Source organism: Ovis aries, chromosome 26 (genome assembly GCF_016772045.2).
Source record: "Ovis aries strain OAR_USU_Benz2616 breed Rambouillet chromosome 26, ARS-UI_Ramb_v3.0, whole genome shotgun sequence".
NCBI lineage: Eukaryota > Metazoa > Chordata > Mammalia > Artiodactyla > Bovidae > Ovis > Ovis aries.
The window spans coordinates 39,487,420-39,509,608 of NC_056079.1; the positions used below are offsets into that span (position 1 = coordinate 39,487,420).

Here is a 22,189-nt window from a genome sequence, read left to right on the forward strand (position 1 = left end):
TAATTTTAGACTCTTTTTGATCAGAACAATGCTACAAAAAAGGAAGAGTCAGAAACTGCAAACAAAAATGATTCTTCAAAGAAGTTGTCTGTCGAGAGAGTGTATCAGAAAAAGACACAACTCGAACATATTCTCCTTCGTCCTGATACGTACATTGGGTCAGTGGAGCCATTGACACAGGTAGTTATTAAATTTTACTGAGATTAGATGTATATCTGTATCTACTGAATACCACTTTTGTGATTATATGGCTTGTGAATACATAATTTCATGTCTCTAGTAATAACACAAAGCAGGGAGCGCGATCTAAGAGGCAGAAATGTCTCCATTTCCTTCTAGAGAGTATAAAACTAGAGGTAAAAACAGAAGTGTAGAGTGTGGGGATGTGTATAGTGAAATGGTGCTGTATGAACTTCTTAAAAGTTCTTAAGTTCTGGCTGTGGTTTATTTTAAATTATAGAATTTGTATGTACACATTGATATTGTTTAATACTTACTTGGTTTACAGTTAATATCTTATTTGATTCTAGCAATTTTGGAAAGCAGGCACTATTTTCTTCATTCTATAAGACACTGAAGTTTAGATAGATTTCTCTCTCTTTTTTTTTTAAGTGACTTGCTCAGATCCCTCAACTAGTGAGAGCTGGGATTCATAGCTAGGTATCTTTGACTCTAACATCATGCTGCATTCATGTTGTTTTACTCCATGCTGCTTATTTATTAGAAAATATAAAACGGGAAGCAAAAATATAAAGTAAATATGATTTGGTTTTTTTCCTGTTTTATTGGCCAAAAAGTTCGTTTAGGTTTCATAACACCTTGGGGAAAAACCTGAATGAACTTTCTGGCTAGTTCCATATTTAAATAGTTATTAACAATTTTTGGTGCCTTACATTAAAGCTGACTTTATGAATAAAAAGACAGACTTGATATAAAACAAACAATTTCTCAATTTATAGGCTATTTAAATTGAATATGGATTCAGTAAGGTTGCTTGTGACTGAAGTAATATGTTTTTCTACTTTGAAGACCTAAGTATTTACAGTGTAGGTGACAAATACAGGCTTATGTTTTGTAAAATTTTACTCTATAAATTCTTTTGAATGTCTTTCTCAATGCAGCTCATGTGGGTATATGATGAAGATGTAGGAATGAATTGCAGAGAGGTTACCTTTGTGCCGGGGTTATATAAGATCTTTGATGAAATTTTGGGTGAGTATTTGTTTAAGATTTAATGAATTTGTTTCTATTGATATCATTTATAATGTTCCTGTGTATGTAAAGCCAAACTTATAAATTTTAGAGGCATGTCTCAGGTTTTTATGTTGAGTATAAATATTCTTTAGAAAATCTGTTACCTGCTGTAATATGTTCATATTTCTGGACATTATGTCTTTGTGTTTGGTCTGTTCATCTGTGAAATGCGTGTATTGTGCTTGGTCAGTAACCCCAAGGTTAGTGTGTGGTCCTGTCTGTGCAGTTGTCTTGGGGTTGATTGCATCCCAGTCACCAGGGAGGGGATGTTAAAGATAGATTCCAGGGCCTGATCTTTGCAGATTCAGTTAGTTTTGGGTGAGACACATAAAATTGTGTTTCTAAACAGCACATTAGGTATTTATTTCTGTTGGGCAACCAGGTTTAACAACCCTTGTTCCAAATACCTCTGTGCTTTCCAAATCACACAGTTAATTCAGTCACAATGAAATGTTGATGTGAAATTGACTCCTGGGGAGTACTCAGACTTTGGGAATGTTTTTAGCCTCACAGATGCATCAGTGCCACTGGGTTTCCTGCCAGGGTTGTGTGGGTCTCTGGAAGCTGCTTTTCATCTTTGGGAAAAAGAAAGGAGAGTAAAACTGGTTACTTAGTTTTGTAAGTTTTGTACTTTTGCTCATCTCACAACTATCTGCCAGTTTTACTTTTAGGTTATACAGTGTTTATCAGGAACATATTCCTTCTGTGATTGAAGTTCAGTTTTACAGCTAGCTTGTGCTCAAATTTTACTGAAGCCATGATTAATGTATGCAAATATTATCAGTTATAGTTCATAGCATTTAGTATTGTGATTTCTGTGGATGCTAAAGAGTGCCTTTCTAATTCAAAAACAACTGGTTTCAGCTCATTCTATCTATAAAATCAGTAGTTTATTGAAGGAGATCAAGAGAAAGTAGTTATTTGTTACCAAGATAAAATATAATTAAACCCGATTTTTAACTTTTAGGCCTGGATAGGGGATTGTAAACTGCAAATGTTTGTTTTTATATATCACAAAATCATTCCCCCACCTACCCCACACCTTGTTTTGTAGAAGACATAATAGTAATTTAGTGTGACATAAAAAAATTTAAGAATATTATTTGGAAAATACGGTCTTGTAATAGAAGTTACCAGTAGCTACTCTCTCTAACTATTGCCGTATGTGAATATGTATGTTCAGCAGTGATGCGCTGGCAGCCATATGTTTATTTATGTCATGTGTGTCTGTTTACTATGACTTTTTATATATTACTCACCAAAATATTTATTTTTGTAGTTAATGCAGCTGATAATAAACAGAGGGATAAGAACATGACCTGTATTAAAGTTTCTATTGATCCGTAAGTATATTTCAAATTTAATTTTTTATGCTAAGCTGTTTTATTCAGATAGTCCCAGTTTACGAACATGTCTCAAATGAATAATTCATATAGTTAGTTTCCTATTGCTCGAGACCCTGTTATTCTTACCTCTTTTAGCCAGAATGCTGTCCTCTTAGATTCCTCTGTTGTTCAGAGTCTTTTTCTCCAAAGTACTTTCTGATGGGAGCTCTCGGAGACCATTTTTCTCCTTCTCTGGTGCTGTGGATGCTGTTTCAGCTGCTAGAATAATCACTGGGTATTTTTTCCTTTTGCTTTGGTACTCAAGGTCAAGTGCACTATCATTAGTACTATTCCAGTTACATTATGGATTAAATGTATTCTTTCACAACCAACATTTAGGCTTTTCCATTATTTATAACATCATTTGTAAATTGGGAACTGCTGGCAGTATAGAATATGTACCGGGTATTCAGCTAATCACTATGGTGACTTTTTTCTTTTTGGAGGACTGAGGGACGTGTAAAAATAATAAAGTTCTAAGTTCAAAATACAGTTTTTATGTTTATGCTAGTTTCACCAGTATGCCTTTTGTAAGATATTATATTTATCCCTTGTAATTTCATTAGTAGGTTAGCATGATTTTAAGATTTTTTCCTTAACATGAAAGTTTAATAATTCAGTTACAACTTTATTGTCAATAATCTAATTTCAGAGGGCATGGTTAAGATAAATGATATAATAAAAATATAATTTATATTTGGTTATACAATGAAGTTGACTATATCTTATATGAAAATATTACTACATAACTATACTATTAAAGTTCTTGATTTTCTTTTTCTTCCTTTCTTATTTTTTACTTTCATCATTCTATAATGAATACACTATACTGAGAATTTATATGGTAAGATGCATACTTAACAGTAAGTGGTATGGTATGACGGACACTTAAAATTTACAACTTATGCAGACATTTAAGATAGTTTTAAGGAAATTTTAGCTGTCAAGATTTCTTTTCTTCCATAGTTAGGAAATTGTCAGTTAAAAATGAGTATATTTTAGGAGGGTAGTATGGAGTAATAGATGTTTAATGTTTAATATCTTCATGCTTTTTTAAAAATCAGAACTGACTGAAAACTAAGGAAGTCCTTTTTAAAAATACATTCTTGATGAACATGGTTACAGTTATTTGATTCTTTTATCTTAATTGTTTTGGCCACATTGATCCAGCAATGTGCAGTTAAAAAACAGCTTAGATAGAATCCCATTATAGCGAAGTGATTAAGAAGTGAGCTATAAAATAGTTATGTAGACCAAATAGTGGCTCATAGTGACAAGCTTTACTTTATTCCAGATTCTGGATAAAGTAATTCTGGGTAACTAGTGCTCTTTCTCTTTTGCATTCTTTTATGTAGCAGATTTTATTTTTCTTTGTGCATGTGTGTTCATGAACTCTTTGTGTAAAAGAAAGGTTACATTTTAATAGTGAATGGGTCAAATGTAGAGTATACCCCATCTAGGTTAGCTCTTACTATTCCTCTTTCGATAGTACTCTGTGACGTGGAGATTAAGTACAAAGCCATAGTTGTAAAAGACACAGGAATAGGTCAGCAAGGGATGCTGTACAGGATTTGGACTGCAGTTATAAGAAGCTAGAGAATTTGAAGCAACTTCTCACAGGGGAGTCTAAAACCCATTAAACAGTATAGTGTAATGGTTAGTATTGAAACAGCTTACTTGACGGCATCAATTTGATTAAAAACTAACACATGTGAAAAGCACAGTAACCAGAGTTCTAATTATTTCTCTAGCTTAAGTATTCTTATTTATTTAGGGTTGAAATTCTTAAAGCTGTAGCTTTCCAAAAAATGGACACTCATAGAGAATATACAGTATGTATACATTTTAAAAATTGCTTTCTATATACTACTTTGTACCTTTCTATTTTACATACTGAGGACAGCCTTCCTTATTAACTTACATAAATCTACTTAATTCTTTTAACTATCCTTAAGTATTATGTCAGTATATCATTAATTAACCTCTTTCCAGTTGATGAATATTGGATATTCAGCTTGTTTCCCAAGTTTCTTTTTAGCTTTAATTATTCTGGAATTTTATTTGTAGCTTATTCAAGCACATCATTCTTTTAATACTTCTGTGAAGATTATTGATGGAGCGAAAAATGCAGTTATATAATTCTGAATCATTGTTTAGAGATTATAGAAATAAGTTCCAGACCTCAGAAGTTAAATAAACTGAAATTTTTTAATAGAGAGGTGACTTTGATAGAAAGTTTTAGTTTCATACTCATATAGGCTTATAGAATGTATGAGGTATCGTCTTATTTTTTTGAAACTGTGAAGATAATGAATTTACAAAGTGCCTTATTTTAATTATAGTACTATATATACTAAGGATGAAAAGATTTTAAGGATTTTTTTCATGAGTATATTGACTTTAGTGTCATTCTGAGATGTTTAAGATCTATAATTTTCCATCCATTATCTTTCTTTGTTTCCTTCAGAATTGTTCTCTATTAGTTTTAAACTCCATGAAGTGTCTTGTGTAAAAAAAAAAATAAGTTACAGGTTTTAAACTCAAGCTAGGAACTATTTCGATATTTAAAAAAATAATGCAATACAGGGCCCTTGTTTTTAAGACTTCACTCTTGACCTTGGGATATGGGACATGCAAGGTAAAGTACAGTAGCTCATTTGAACTGTTACATATTTAAATATTTAGCTGTGTATTCTGTAAAGAGTGTATAGCCACACATTAGATAACCTAATTATGTCCTGAGGTCCCTAGTAAATAATTTAGATTTTTTTATTGGCCAGTTTCAATATAAGGAATGTTGGAAAACATTATTTTAGGCTGGGAGGACAGAAGTCATAAATTGATTATTGAAGTTAAAGTAAAATTTGGCTAGACAGAGAAGAAAAGGATTTTATAGGCAAAGGAAAGACGATGAAGAAATGAAAGAATTGAGACTGAGTAAAACTGTAATAAAGTAATAAAACTGTATTGAAGGAAAACTGACTTGAAGGAAAATATGATGCATGTTGGAGAACAGTAGTTCAGTTTGACTGCAAGTAGGGGTATGCATAACGGCCTTAAACATGCAATAGAGGACTGCTAAGCTTGATTTCATAGAAAACATGGAGCTACTGCTGTGTCCTGGTGCAAAAAATAGTGTTATGAAAGCTGTGGTAAGTCCATCATTGTTATGAAGAATGTATTTAAAGGGAGTGGCTAATTCTGTTCTTAGCTGTGTTACAGTAATCAGTATTTAAGGTGATAACTAATTTAGACTCATACAATGGCATTTGGAATGAAGGAAGATTGGATAGTGATGAAACAAATCTAATAGGACAAACTAAGTTTAAAACATTAAACTCATCTCTTAATGATCAGGAGATATGAATAAAAATAACAAAATTTGAGTCCACATGATTCGGAGAGTTGAACTCATATTGTTAAAAGTGAGGGAAAGAAAAGTTGAGTCTCTGATTCAGAGAGTTGAACCTGTATTGTGAAAAGTGAGGGAAAGAAAAGTTGGTTTGCTGATTTTGGGAAAGAAAATGATGTGCTTTTTAGTCTAACAGTGATTGCTACAGTATAAGGACCCTCTAACATTTAGATGGAGAGTGGGACATATTCTAGGCAGCTTTCCTTTGCTGTCTGCACTCCTCAGCAGTCTGGTGGGAGGTGAAAGTGGCAGTGGCTGCTAGCCCCGTAGAGCCTGTGGTCACAGGGGGTCGACTGGCGGGAAGAAGCATAAAGGTCATGGCTCCTATGTATGAAGAGAAAGTGGAATTGATAGCTAGCTTCTTATACAAGCTTCTCTGCTTTTACTGTTGAGAAGAGTTTTGTTTTCTTGGGAGACTTTTGCAGTATCACCTGCAGAACTTATTGACCCTAGTTAGACTTACGACTCAGGGATGGTAACGTGTGTCCTCAGCAAGGGTTTTCTTGAAAGATGAGTGAGTGTCTTCCAATTGGTAATGGCTGGCCTTTTGCTTGTAATCATTCATGTTTATTCTGGGTCACTTTACTTTTGATGGAAATTAATTGATTTATCTTTAAACTATTTTAAGCTCCAAACTCTGCTTGTTTATTTACAGTGAATCTAACATTATAAGCATTTGGAATAATGGGAAAGGCATTCCAGTAGTAGAACACAAAGTAGAGAAAGTTTATGTTCCTGCATTAATTTTTGGACAGCTTTTAACATCCAGTAACTATGACGATGATGAGAAAAAAGTAACAGGTAAAGTCTGAATGGCTGATCGGAATTTTTATTGAGAAATACTGTTCTCTTAACGTAGAAGTCTGTTACTATTTCTATATGATATTACAGAAAAGGGAGCTTTTCTAGTTTTGTTGTGAGAAAATCCTTTTTAGAATTAATATCTATAAAAACTATCATGTATTACTGTTGTCTTGATTATAGACGCTTAACTGGTAGTACATTGACTTCTGCTAGAACTCCTGGAACTCTGTCTAACCTGGCTGATAGTTTGGGTTTTGAATTAGAGTACTGATGAGAGTAAGATGCATATGATTCCTGTATGTGTGAATTTGTTTTTACATAAGCACCGTGTCATCAATTAAATTACTTTTGAACCATTTTCTTTGAGTCAAGATTGAAAGTCTAGACTCTATAGAGTTGAAAGTGCTTTGACCATAGCCAGTTGTTTTGCTACTTACTTACATTTCCCTGAAGATGATTTTTTTCCAAAACCAAAGTTCTAGAAAGTTCATAGATTAGAGTTTTGTAATAGAAGTGACTGTGATAGAAAGCTCAGATTCACACTCACGTAGACTTACTGGATTGTTTGAAGATACAGTGCTTAATTCTTTTTAAATTGTTATGAAGATAATCTACAAAATGTGTATTTTAATTATATTACTGTATGTGCTAAATCTTAATTGTATGTTTCTTTAAATGAAAAATCTAAATATGCTTTGAAATATTCAATCAATGATTAAAAAGTGGAAACTGTTTTGCAACAGACGTGCCCTATGGTACGTGAGTTAACAAAGTCCCTTTAAAATTGTTTTCATTAAACCTTTCACATTTAATTGTTCTTACAGGTGGTCGCAATGGTTATGGTGCAAAACTTTGTAATATTTTCAGTACAAAGTTTACAGTAGAAACTGCTTGCAAAGAATACAAACATAGTTTTAAGCAGGTATGATAGAAGTGTGACCAATTCTTTCTTAAGAATAATCATGTTTGTTGCTTTGCCAAGGTAATACCTGTATAATACCTTAGATACCTATATAAATTATTATTTTAAGTTAAGCAAGTCATCAGAGTAAAAAGGCTACAGAATGCTTGGGAGATTTTATGTAAATCCATTTTCCTCCCATTCCTTTAAAACAAAATGCTTTATTTGACAGACTTCTTTTTAACGTGTTTAACCAATAGGGAAAATGTCTTGAACCTTGCAGTCTAATTGAAATGCACCCACTTAGCATGTTTGAAAATTTCCTTGTTGATTAATCATTATATTTCAAATTTTTATATTTCACTTTTGTAGACCTTTGAAAATTTTACATAAGCTAAAATAGTTTTGTGAGAAAAGCATTGTACCTTTTTATTTTTGTATAATTTTGTGTATGGTCATTTGTAGATTTTGAAAGATTTAATTAACAATATATAAAGCTGTTCAGTTGATTTTGCTTATTTTCAGCATGAGGTTGTTATAATAGTTTTATCTAAAATTTCTTCATTTATAGTATAGTTTTAAGGATTGGTTTGTTGTGAAAGTTGGAAAATTATTCTAGTTGTGGTAAATGAATGTATTTCATTAGCTGAGTCTTTATGTATTATCTAATATAGAAGCACAATAGAAATATTTAAATATTTTTTCTTTTAAAAGACATGGATGAATAATATGATGAAGACTTCTGAAGCCAAAATTAAACATTTTGATGGTGAAGATTACACATGTATAACATTCCAACCAGATCTGTCCAAATTTAAGATGGAGAAACTTGACAGGGATATCGTAGCTCTCATGACCAGAAGAGCTTATGATTTGGCTGGCTCCTGCAAGGGGGTCAAGGTCATGTTCAATGGGAAGAAATTGCCCGTAAGTGTCTTCCAAAATAACTCGTGCTTTGTTAATTTGTAGACAGCCTGTAGTTAGATCTTGCTTTTTAAATTGTTAGTCTCTTTTAACAAGCGTGTTTAGATGATTGACATTTAAAGTAATTATTGATACATTTGGATTAAAGCTTACCATCTTGTTATATGTTGATTTATTGTATTTGTTCTTGGTTACTTATGTCCTTGTATCCTGCCTTCTTTGGTTTTAATTCAGCATTTTTAAAAAATGATTTCATTTTATCTTCTCTATTTACTTATCGTGTGTGTGCATGTTCTTGGTTGCTCACTTATCTGACTCTTTGAGGCCCCGTGGACTGTAGCCTGCCGGGCTCCTCTGTCCATGGGAGTTTTCAGGCAAGAATACTGGAGTGCTTGCCATTTCCTTCTCTAGGGGGTCTTCCCAACCCAGGGATTGAATCCATGTCTCCTGCATTGATTGGCAGGCAAATTTTTACCACTGTGCCCCCTAAGAATCCTCTTTACTTATTATTCTTATTTTTAAAACTTCTTTAGTGATTATCTTAGGGTTTATAATACTCGTTTGTAAATAATTTGAGTCCCCCTTTTTTTGTCACTTGGTGTGTAGAGCAAAAACTTTATGACAGTGTATCCCCAGGTCCTCCTCTCTGTCCCTGTGCCCTCTTCATCATACATTTCGCTTTGGCATATTCTCTAAACAACAGAAGAAGAGAGAGAATGAGGAGGAAGAAATATTTGGAAAAGTTATGGCAGAAATATTTCCACAGTCAAGTTCATTGATTTTTTTTTTTTAAACTGTGTCAAGTTTCTGACTCGATGATGTTGCTACTGCTTTAAGCAGTCAGTTATACTTTAGAGCAATAAAAAAAATAGTTTACCTTCTTTTATTCCATTTCCGCTGCTCTTAATTTCTTGTTGTAGGCCTAAGTTTCTGATCTGTTTCATATTCCTTCTGGCTGGAGATTTTTCTTTAATATTTATTTCCTGTGGATACCTTTGCTGATAATAGCTTCCCTCAGTTTATGATTGTCTGAGAGAATTTTTTCCTTCACTTGAAAGGATGCAGAGTTTCACTGAGTATAGAATCACAGTCAACAGCTGTTTTTTTTTAGCACTTAAAAATGCCACTCTGTTGTCTTCTTGCTTGCATGGTGTCCGCTGTGACCCCTATCCTTTCTCTGTTGGTAAGGTTTCTTTTTCCTCCCCCTGCCTAGAAGATTTTCTATTTGTCTTTCGAGTATGATATACTCAGTTGTATATATAGGTTTTGTTGTTGTTGTTTTGGGGTGGTTTTTTTTTGGTACTTAATTCTGTTTGGCGTCTCCTGAGCTTATTGGATCTGTTGTTTGGTGTCTGTCACTAATTTTGGGAAAATTTTGGCTGTTATTTCTGAACGTGCTGCTCTTCCTTCTCCTTCTGGGAGTCTAATTATGCATGAATTGTAGGACCCGTGCTCTTGGATGCTTTACTCCGCTTTACTCACTCTGTTTTCTCTTTGAGTTTCAGTTTGTTTGATTTCTGTTGCTATATTTTCAAGTTCATTGACTTTTTCCTCTACTGGGTCAAGTTTACTTCTGAGCCTGCCAAAGGCATTCTTTGTGTCTTCTGCTTTTCTTAATTTCTAGCATTTGCATTTGATTCATTCTTAAAGGTTCTGTCTCTCTGCTGAAGTTGCATATTAGACAATATATATTAGACAATATGCAACTTCCACAAGAGCCTTTAACCTGTTAGGCATTGTTGTTGTTCAGTTGCTAAGTTGTGTCTGACTCTTTGTGAGTCTATGCGCTGCAGCATGCCAGGCTTCCCTGCCCTTCACTCTCTCCCACACTTTGCTCAGACTTGTGTCCATTGAGTCAGATGCCATCCAGCCATCTCGTCCTCTGTCCCCTTCCTTCTCCTCTTGCCCTTTTAGTCTTTCCCCGCATCAGGGTCTTTTCTAATGATTTGGCTCTTTGCATCAGGTAGCCAAAAGCCCTATCTGATAGCTAAAACATCTGCGACATATCTAAGTTCTGATGATTGATTTGTCTTTTCCGACTGTGTTTTCCCCTTGCCTTTTGGCATACCTTTTGAGATTCTGTTGAACACCAGCTATGTCGCATAGCATAGTAAATATGGTGTGAATAGGCTTTAGTATGAGGATTTATATTAATCTGTACAGGGAGCGGGCTGTGTTTGCAGGCTGTTGTTGCTGCAGTTACTAGTGGTGAGGTCTGTTGTTGCTGTGGGCACCAGATACTTCAGATTCTATCTTGTCCTTTCTCTATGCTTTCGGGCTTGCCTTGGAGCTGCTGGTCTTCCAGCTGGAAACCGCTGTTACAGTTGGAGGCCTGCTGGCCTGGGTATAGGTTGTGAGAGACCCCCATATCTGATTAGTCTCAGGCTTTGGACTGCTCAGGGCCTGTGTCTCGGGGTTTAGCCTTCTCAGGAGTGTCTATGCCTCCGCTTGAGGTGGAGACGTTCCCTTTGTCCTCTGTTTTCCTCTGGTTGCATCAGGTCACACCAGTGCTCTCCTCCTGTGCCCTGCAGGATAAGCCTTTTTAAGATGTAAATAAGATGGGCATAGGAGGTGTGGGGCTGGGCAGAAGTACTTTATCCCAGCTCTGGTGGTATTTCACCACTGCTTTCCAGCAGTGTCCTTCCCCCTGTGAAGTAAGCCATTCTTCTTTTTTCTTTTCTGATAAGGGTGAAGGGTCTGGGTTGAATTCCTAGTGGCTGCTGTTCTCCACCTGGCCCCATGAGGGTCACTCTTTCTAAATCCTTTCTGACCTACTGTGAGGAAAGGCCTGCAAAAGACTAGGACCCCCTTCTGACCAGACTTCAGGGGCTTCACACACACACTAGTCCACACTTGTCTATAGAGAGAAATTCATCAGAAGCTCTGGTTCCAGGTTCCTATGGGCTTATAGCACACCAAGCAGCTTCTGCCCAGATAAGCAAATGATTTAGGTTCTGTGTCTCCCTACAAACACCTGTCTCTCTTCAGACTTGGGATGCTCAGCTGTCCTGCGATCTCAAGTTTTTGAAGATGCATAGAAAATTTGTTGTTTAACCAACTCTTTTCTTATAAAGGAGAAGAAAACTTCTTTGAGCCTTCCCTTCTACATGTCTAAACTGGCTGGTGTTCACCTAGTTCAGCTGCCAGTGCAAGAGGAATTGTTCATTGTTTTTGTTTTCCAAATTTTAGGTAAATGGATTTCGCAGTTACGTAGATCTTTATGTGAAAGACAAATTGGATGAAACTGGAGTGGCCCTAAAAGTTATTCATGAACTTGCAAATGAAAGATGGGACGTTTGTCTCACATTGAGTGAAAAAGGATTCCAGCAAATCAGCTTTGTAAATAGCATTGCAACAACAAAAGTAAGTACACTAATTCTTTGTTTCCAAGTCGGTTGTAGAACAGTCTTCATTAAAAACAAGATAAAACAACAAAGAATACCCCTCCACCCTGCTTTTGTGAAATCAAAATTGACTTATGAAAATAAAAGTGTATTTTCTATGAAATATCTGTCTTACAGTTTATTTAAGCGTCCACTGAGAAATAAATTTACATGATTAGAACTTATAGTTGAATACATTTGTATTTTATGGAATTTAGAATGATAACAAATTCCTTGTTCTGTGTTCTGAGTTTTGAGTGTAAAAGAACAAATAATAAGAGATGAGTCTGTTTTGAGATCACATCGTGAAATACCTTACCTGTGGTTCTAAGGAGTTTGAACCTTTTTTGTAGGCTTTTAAATTTCCAAATCAAATGAAATTCTTCTCATCTATATGCGTTTATCCATTGACCATAATGAAATATTGGGCAATATAAGTGTGTATTTTAGAATAAAGCCATGAGCTATCACTTTGTCACTCTTGTTCAAGTTTGAACTTATTTTTTTATCATCTAGCATCACTTTTTCTAGTCAACAGAAATCCTGTATCAGATTGGATTGCATTTTATTATGTGTAATAGAAACCTAGTATGCAGTGGTTTGTAGACATGTGAAGGTTTTCCTTTTCCTCTTCTGGGGACTGATGGCATGCAGTCTTAGTCTGGTTCTGTGACTTTACAGTGTCAACAGGGTCCTGTTCTCTTCCTGGCTTGCTTGCTTTTCTGCCTCTCTTAGCATGTGGCTTTCATTTTCATGCCTTTGATATGTCTGCTGCACCTTTCTAAGTCCTAAGGAGAGAGTGAAGTTGGACAAATGCGTATGTGAATTATATCTCTCCGCTTTTATCAGGAATTCAGTATTGTTCCTGGAAACCTGATCCAGTGGACCTCTGCTAGCTTCTCTGGCTAAAACTGGGTCAAGGGTCCCTTTACCTGCAAGGGAGATTGGTAAATCTTTGTAACTGGACATGTTGCCAGTTAAAAACGCAGTTGGATTTGCCCAGAACATGAAAGGGAAGACACTGTTGATGGCTACCATGGTCCCTAAGTGGCAGTCTTGTGAGCGCCATCGCTACCACCAGGCCAGTGTTCATTCTCACCTCCGTGTCTCTCTTTCGTTGTTTTCACTTGGTGGGGAGTTATATAGAGTTGCTAATTAGCTCTGTGGCCAAAAGGACTATGTTTTAAATCCCAGCTCTTTCCTTCTGAGACTTATCATATTACCTCTGATATATAGGGTGAGTAATATAGTCATACTAACTTAAAAAAGTTGTGTTGAAGATTAAATGCTCACTCTAGAAAAATGTGAATGTTACTGTTTTGCTGCCTTAATTATAGAAGATTTTGTATTCTTTTTTTTTTTTTTCCTCTTTAGGGTGGACGGCATGTGGATTATGTAGTAGACCAAGTTGTTGGTAAACTGATTGAAGTGGTTAAGAAAAAGAACAAAGCTGGTGTGTCAGTGAAACCATTTCAAGTAGGTGATGTTTTATATGTTCTGTTGAATTGTTAAGTAATAATCAATTCTGATATTGACCTTTCTTTGGATATGTTTTCAACAGGTAAAAAATCATATATGGGTTTTTATTAACTGCCTTATTGAAAATCCAACTTTTGATTCTCAGACTAAGGAAAACATGACTTTGCAGCCCAAAAGTTTTGGATCCAAATGCCAACTATCAGAAAAATTTTTTAAAGCAGTGAGTAAAACGTATATTACTTTTCAGTGTTTTTTGTTTAATTTAGAGTTGATTAAGTAGTTTTCTTGATTTATTTATTCTGATTAGTTTGTTATTTTAACTGCAGATACAGGCATACTTATCCTAAAAACCAAAATGCTTGATTCTGAAAACTTCAAAGGTTAGATAGACACTGTTTCATAAAACAGTTGATTATTTTGCCAAGCTTTAAAGTAGGGAATCATGTAACTAATTATGTTTTCAGTTTGCATTGGTCTTTAAAAAGCCAGTTTTGCCTCTAAAAAATGTACAGGTCCTCACAGGACTCCTGTCTTCATCTTTTCCATTCCTTTCAAATTCATCTACTGATTTTGTAGATGTAACTTAAAAAATTATGGTAACATATGTCTAACATAAAATTTACCATATTCTACATATTTTTTTTTTCATTTTACTTAGCACATATTTATTTAGGCTGCCTTAACCTTTCTGAAACAAGATGAAAATATAAATAATAAATCTTAGATTTATAACTAAGCCTTGTGGCTGCTCTATACAGTCAACAAAAACAAGACCAGGAGCTGACTGGCTCAGATCATGAACTCCTTATTGCCAAATTCAGACTTAAATTGAAGAAAGTAGGGAAAACCACTAGACCATTCAGGTATGACCTAAATCAAATCCCTTATGATTATACAGTGGAAGTGAGAAATAGATTTAAGGAACTAGATCTGATAGAGTGCCTGATGAACTATGGACAGAGGTTCGTGACATTGTACAGGAGACAAGGATCAAGACCATCCCCATGGAAAAGAAACGCAAAAAAAGCAAAATGGCTGTCTGGGGAGGCTTTACAAATAGCTGTGAATAGAAGAGAAGTGAAAAGCAAAGGAGAAAAGGAAAGAGATAAGCATCTGAATGCAGAGTTCCAAAGAATAGCAAGGAGAGATGAGAAAGCCTTCTTCAGTGATCAATGCAAAGAAATAGAGGAAAACAGAATGGGAAAGACGAGAGATCTCTTCAAGAAAATTAGAGATACCAAGGGAACATTTCATGCAAAGATGGGCTCGATAAAGGACAGAAATGGTATGGACCTAACAGAAGCAGAAGGTATTAAGAAGAGGTGGCAAGAATTCACAGAAGAACTGTACAAAAAGATCTTTACAACCCGGACAATCACGATGGTATGATCACTCACCTAGAGCTGACATCCTGGAACGTGAAGTCAAGTGGGCCTTAGGAAGCATCACTAAGAATAAAGCTAGTGGAGGTGATGGAATTCCAGTTGAACTATTTCAGATCCTGAAAGATAATGCTGTGAAAGTGCTGCACTCAATCTGCCAGCAAATTTGGAAAACTCATCAGTGGCCACAGGACTGGAAAAGGTCAGTTTTCATTCCAATCCCAAAGAAAGGCAATGCCAAAGAATGCTCAAACTACCACACAGTTGCACTCATTTCACACGCTAGTACTGCTCAAAATTCTCCAAGCCAAGCTTCAGCAGTATGTGAACTGTAAACTTCCAGATGTTCAAGCTGGTTTTAGAAAAGGCAGAGGAACCAGAGATCAAATTGCCAACATCCGCTGGATCATGGAAAAAGCAAGAGAGTTCCAGAAAAACATCTATTTCTGCTTTATTGACTATGCCAAAGCCTTTGACTGTGTGGATCACAATAAACTGTGGAAAATTCTGAAAGAGATGGGAATACCAGACCACCTGACCTACCTCTTAAGAAACCTATATGCACGTCAGGAAGCAACAGTTAGAACTGGACATGGAACAACAGACTGGTTCCAGATAGGAAAAGGAGTACATCAAGGCTGTATATTGTCACCCTGCTTATTTAACTTCTATGCAGAGTACATCATGAGAAACGCTGGGCTGGAAGAAACACAAGCTGGGATCAAGATTGCCAGAATAAATATCACTAACCTCAGATATGCAGATGACACCACCCTTATGGCAGAAAGTGAAGAGAAACTAAAAAGCCTCTTGATGAAAGTGAAAGAGGAGAGTGAAAAAGTTGGCTTAAAGCTCAACATTCAGAAAACGAAGATCATGGCATCCGGTCCCATCAACTTCATGGGAAATAGATGGGGAAACAGTGGAAACAGTGTCAGACTTTATTGTTTTGGGCTCCAAAATCACTGCAGATGGTGACTGCAGCCATGAAATTAAAAGACACTTACTCCTTGGAAGAAAAGTTATGACCAACCTGGATAGCATATTGAAAAGCAGAGACATTACTTTGCCGACAAAGGTCCATCTAGTCAAGGCTATGGTTTTCCAGTAGTCATGTATGGATGTGAGAGTTGGACTGTGAAGAAAGCTGAGTGCCGAAGAATTGATGCTTTTGAACTGTGGTGTTGGAGAAGACTCTTGAGAGTCCCTTGGACTGCAAGGAGATCCAACCAGTCCATTCTGAGGGAGATCAACCCTGGGATTTCTTTGGAAGGAATGAGGCTAAAATGATGCTGTACTTTGGCCACCTGATGTGAAGAGTTGACTCATTGGAAAAGACGCTGATGCTGGGAGGGATTGGGGGCAGGAGGAGAAGGGGATAAGATGGCTGGATGGCATCACCAACTCGATGGACGAGAGTCTGAGTGAACTCCGGGAGTTGGTGATGGACAGGAAGACCAGGCATGCTGCGATTCATGGAGTCGCAAAGAGTCGGACATGACTGAGCGACTGAACTGAACTTGTGGCTGCTAATAATTTTTTATAGTTTTTTCTGAATAAGCTTTGCCTCGTTTCTCTTGTTCACCAGTGCCACCAAACATATATATATTAAGTGCCTTTATGTTTGCCCTGGGAATGTAGAGATAAATAAATTACAGCCCCTCCTCTTTGAAAGTTTTTAGTTTTTTTGGAGGAATATTGTGTAATATTTCAATAGAAATAACATTTTTATCAAATTTTGGTATTGGAATTTCAAAGGTAGGGTCTCATGAACAAAAACAAAAGTTGATTTTTAGGTTTAGCTAAAGGCCTATAGAATAGTACTTTTGGGTCTGATTGTAATGAATTCTGAATACCGCTGACCTGATGCTAATCATTTCCCAAATTTCTCCCCTCTTCACAGTTGTTCTTTTTATAAAGTAATTTGATTTTAATTTTTATACTTTTTCATTTTTGGGAAAGGAGGTTTAGATTTGATAACATAGTTCACTTCTTTTTATATTTGAAACGTTCCAGAAAACTTATTTCATACACCTATAATCAAACTACCCAGGTTGATGAAAAATAACTCAAACTTGGAGACGCTTTACTTTTTTCAGGGAGTAGAGTTTGACATCGTATCGCCCATTAACTCACTGCAGAATGACACACATGTATAATGTTAGAATCCTTATCACCAAGCTCTTTAAAAAATAAGGACTATTCATAAGTTCTTAAGTTTATCCTGATACTCCCTTCATGTTAATATTTTTTTTGTCATAGTGAATTCCAGATTCATGTTTTTGTGTTGAAGGATATCAGAAATGTCAGTGTCTATAATTGCCCAGGTAGTAAATTCATAGGTGGATCAGCCTTTACTGTGTTCATTTTAACAAAACTAACTTGTAACAAAAGCTGTGTATATTTCTTATGGAGTTTATTCTAATAAAATTTTTTTCACATGTGGTAAAGTTGCCTTTTTCTCATGTGTTTACATTTCCATATAATAGGTTATGGTGATTAGCTGCCTCAATTAATTTACTGTAATTAGAATAATTTGCCGTCATATATCCTTATCATTTTGCATTACAACTGCCCAGATTCCAAGTATTACATTAGGTGTGAACTTCTTGCTTGCTTCTTTGATTTTTAGGCCTCTAACTGTGGCATTGTAGAAAGTATCCTGAACTGGGTGAAATTTAAGGCTCAGACACAGCTGAACAAGAAGTGTTCATCAGTAAAGTACAGTAAAATCAAAGGTATTCCCAAATTGGACGATGCTAATGATGCTGGTAAGATTCAGTTTTTGTTTGGTTTTTAGATTTTAAGTTTTTATTCAGTTATAGATGGTTTTAATTTTCCACATATATAGGATTTTATTTTCAGAGGATAATTTCACTAAAATTGTCACATATAACACATATTACAATTTTGGGGGGATAAAACTTCAATAAAATGTGCCTCATTTTTACATTATACTGAGCATAATATAAGATGACTCTTTACAATGTTTTACTATCATTGTGATTGTTAATTTTTTGGTTTCATGCTTTTCATTGGTAAGATTAGGAGATGTGGAGTATGTATCGTTGCTCATCTCTCTTAGGTGGCAAACATTCCCTGGAGTGCACGCTGATCCTGACAGAAGGAGACTCTGCCAAGTCCCTGGCCGTGTCTGGATTAGGTGTGATCGGGAGGGACAGATATGGTGTCTTTCCCCTCAGGGGAAAGATTCTTAACGTGCGGGAAGCTTCTCACAAACAGGTGTGTATCTACATATGTACCCACATGTGTCTATGACAATTTATTACTTTAACTAAAATTGTTGTGTTTTTATGTGTCAATTCTGACTCATCTTTTGTATATTTTGACACTTTAAAATACTTGCAATTCTTTTCATTTTTGCACAGATCATGGAAAATGCAGAAATAAACAATATTATTAAAATAGTTGGTCTACAATATAAGAAAAGTTATGATGATGCAGAATCTCTGAAAACTTTGCGCTATGGAAAGATTATGATTATGACTGATCAGGTTGGTTAAGAGTTGCCACATAATAAAACATCTCTTTTTTAGAATGTCCTTTGGATATTTGTTTCATGAGATTTGTTCCAAGATAGTAAATTGAAAATGATTATACTTCAAGGGGAATAATATTATTTAATGGCAGGGTTTGTGTGAAGTACATTTTACATTATCTAATTTATGGTAGCGACCTTTTTGGTTAGTTATTTTAAACTGTTTTTAAATTCAGTAAATCTGGAAAGAGTCGAACACACTGCAGTATTATGACATTGAAGCTTGCCTGTAAACAGGAAGGAAATGGTGAAATTTAGGAAGATGTCTAATATTTGTTTATGATAGCATAATTGGGGATTCACAAAAAACTAGGAGGATTTGAATAGTAAAATGGCAATAATTAGGCAAGAACTAGAAAACTGAAGAGTTTCATATGCTTCCCTGGTGGCTCTGATGGTAAAGAAGCCGCCTGCAGTGTGGGAGACCTGAGTTCAGTCCCTGGGTTGGGAAGATCCCCTGGGAGATCTTCCGGTTTTCCATTCCAGCATTCTTGCCTGGAGAATACCCATGGCAGAGGAGCCTGGTGGGCTGCAGTTCAGGGGGTCGCAGAGTTGGACATGACTGAGTTTACTGAGCATACACATAAAATTGAATAGTTTCATATCCATCCAACTGCTTGTGTCTCATGTACTCTAACTGAAAGCATTTGTAGGAAAATCTTCAACTGAGAAGCTGCTGTGTAGTTTTAAGCAGAAATTTATCAGTTTTTATGTTAAGAGAAGACTTGTGAATACTTGTATTCCATAGATTTCTCCTTTCAGTGAAGTGGCATTATAACTGTGTTTCTTGTATTTCTGTCTTCTAGTGAAATCTGGGGAAACTATAAAAAAGATAATGGTAGTATGTTTTATAGCAACAGAAAGATTCAGTTTATCACATAGCTATATTCTTTATTTGAATTTTAAGAAAGAAATTCTTTAATCATCCAAAGAATAATCTGTTTTGTACAATGCAGTTCTAAAATGTGAATGGAATTTTGCCTCATTGCTGCATTCATATATTAAAAAATTTGATTATATAAGTAATTATATTTCATAAAATTATCATGACATTCTTTACTGATACTTATTTAGGATCAAGATGGTTCTCACATAAAAGGCCTGCTTATTAATTTCATCCATCACAATTGGCCATCACTTTTGAAGCATGGTTTTCTTGAAGAGTTCATTACCCCTATTGTAAAGGTACTATTTACATTAATATACTTTTATACTATGGTCTTAAATGGTAGCAGAAAAACTAATTTTTTTTATTATTCATTTAAGGCTAGCAAAAATAAGCAGGAACTTTCCTTCTACAGTATTCCTGAATTTGATGAGTGGAAAAAACATATAGAAAACCAGAAAGCCTGGAAAATAAAATACTACAAAGGTCTGTATTCTAAAACACTTAAATTTTGTGAACTTAACTATTGACATAAATTTCCTGTTAAGAGAGCATTATAAAATATTTTGAAAGTTAAAAGCTTTCAAAAACAACTATTGCTGATTTTTAAAGAGTTATTATGGAAAATTTTATGTAAGTAGAATAGGTTAATGGGCTTCCCATGTACTTAAGTGTCATCATTTCATGAACAATCTTGTTTCATCTGAACTCTTCTCATCGCCTTCCCATTAGTTTGAAATATTACGTTGGTGCAAAAGTAATTGCAGTTTTCCTTTGTTGAACTTTGTCATTTGATATTGGAGTACATTCTTAAATAAATGTGGTTATATTATACATCATTTTACTGTGCATTTCTTGCTATATGTTCTTTTCGTTAATGACTTGTTACTTGTTATTTATTATATATTGATTTTGGACTGTGGAGATGATGTTAGACAAAAAGCAAATTTGAGCAGTTTTCTTATTCAGGTTCAAATGGGTTGTAAAGCAGTGGCGACAACTTGTAACATCAATAACACATTTGGCCCAGGAACTACTAACAAACGTACAGTGCAGCTGTGGTTCAAGAAGTTTTGCAAAGGAGACGAGAGCTGTGACGATGAGCACAGTGGCCGGCCATCAGAAGGTGACAGTGACCAGCTGAGAGTCATCTCTTAAGCTGATTTTCTCACAACTACATAAGAAGTTGCTGAAGGACTCAACAGTGACCGTTCTATGGCCATTTGGCATTAGAAGCAAATTGGAAAGGTGGACAAAGCTCGATAAGTGGGTGCCCATGAGCTGAACAAAAATTTTAAAAATCATCATTTTGAAGTTGTCTTCTCTTGTGCTGTGCAATAAGAACTAACCATTTCTTGATCGGGTTGTGACGTGTGATGAAAAATGGATTTTATATGACAACCAGCGACGATCAGCTCAGTGGCTGGTCTGAGAAGAAGTTTCAAAGCACTTCTCAAAGCCAGACTTGCACCAAAAAAATGTTCACTGTTTGGTGGTCTACTGTCCATCTGATTCATTACAGCTTTCTGAATCCTGGCAAAACCATTACATCTGAGAAGTATGCTCAGCAAATCGATAAGCTGCATCAGAAACTGCGATGCTAGCAGCTGGTATTGGTCAGCAGAACGGGCCCAGTTGTCCACAGCAGTGCTCAACCGTTGTCACACAGCCAGCGCTTCAAAAGTTGAACAAATTGAGCTATGAAGTTTTACCTCACCCACCATATTCACCGACTTCTCACTAATTAACTACCACTTCTTCAAGCATCTCAACAACTTTTTTGCAGGGAAACTGCTTCCACAACAAGCAGGAGGCAGAAAATGCTTCCTAAGAGCTTGTTGATTCCTGAAGCACCAATTTTTATGCTATAAGAATAAACAAGCATTTCTTGTTGGCAAAACTGTATTGATTGTACTGGTTCCTATTTTGATTAATAAAGATGTGTTTGAGCCTAATTACAGTGATTTAAAATTCATGGTCTAAAACCTCAGTTACTTTTGTACCAACCTAATAAATTCCAGGCATTAATAATATAATTAATTTATATAGTACTTTAGTATGTATTTCTAAAAGAATTTTTTGCTGCCCATCATACCATTATCATACCTTTCTTTAATAACCTTAAATATTCAATCTGTTAAAATTCTCCTGACTATATTAAAAATGTTCATTTATATATATATATATATATATATATATTTTTTTTTTTTTTAATCAGGATCCAAACAGAGCCCACACAGTGAATTTGGTTCATAGGTCTATTAAATCTTATTATATTGTTTTTCTGTTTTCCTTGTGATTTATTTGTTTAAAAAGTTGGATAGTTTGTCCTATATCATTTCCCACATTCTGGATTTTGTTAATTTCTATAGCTTTTTTTTTTTTTGAGAGAACATTTAATGTCTATTCTAAGTAATTTTCATATATGCAGTATGGTGTTATTAACTATAGGCATTATGCTGTAATTAGATTCTCCAGAATTTATTCATTTCATAACTGAAAGTTTGTACTTTTGACTGACATCTCTCTATTTCCCTCTTCCCTCAGCCCCTGGTAACCACTATTCTACTCTGTGTTACTATGAGTTTGACTTTTGTTTTTTTTAGTTTCCACATACAAGTGAGATCATACAGTATTTGTCTTTTTCTTTCTGTCTGGCTTATTTTTACTTTCATTTTAAAAATTGTGCAGGGTTGGGTACCAGTACAGCTAAGGAAGCCAAGGAATACTTTGCTGACATGGAAAGGCACCGTATCTTATTTAGATATGCTGGTCCTGAAGATGATGCTGCCATTACCTTGGTAACAAAGTTAATTAAGA

General features: G+C 35.3%; 1 protein-coding gene across 8 annotated transcripts in view; it reads left to right on the plus strand.

The window, feature by feature from the left end:
• The window catches only part of TOP2B (DNA topoisomerase II beta), a 96,165-nt gene that overhangs the window by 48,110 nt on the left and 25,866 nt on the right, over positions 1-22,189 (plus strand). For 4 of the 8 annotated variants that reach the window (XM_060407104.1, XM_042241493.2, XM_060407103.1 and 1 more), the window contains 15 exons: positions 25-180; positions 1,122-1,212; positions 2,534-2,597; positions 6,707-6,852; positions 7,680-7,777; positions 8,471-8,683; positions 11,870-12,043; positions 13,438-13,539; positions 13,625-13,762; positions 17,557-17,695; positions 18,010-18,167; positions 18,314-18,439; positions 19,558-19,668; positions 19,750-19,855; positions 22,061-22,170. In XM_060407104.1, the coding sequence (XP_060263087.1) occupies positions 1,125-1,212; positions 2,534-2,597; positions 6,707-6,852; positions 7,680-7,777; positions 8,471-8,683; positions 11,870-12,043; positions 13,438-13,539; positions 13,625-13,762; positions 17,557-17,695; positions 18,010-18,167; positions 18,314-18,439; positions 19,558-19,668; positions 19,750-19,855; positions 22,061-22,170 (1,773 nt within the window). In that variant the 5' untranslated portion in view covers positions 25-180; positions 1,122-1,124. Of the gene's footprint in view, positions 1-9; positions 181-1,121; positions 1,213-2,533; positions 2,598-6,706; positions 6,853-7,679; positions 7,778-8,470; positions 8,684-11,869; positions 12,044-13,437; positions 13,540-13,624; positions 13,763-17,556; positions 17,696-18,009; positions 18,168-18,313; positions 18,440-19,557; positions 19,856-22,060; positions 22,171-22,189 lie in introns of all 8 variants that reach the window. The other 4 variants (XM_027962625.3, XM_042241492.2, XM_060407101.1 and 1 more) reach the window with 2 other exon arrangements.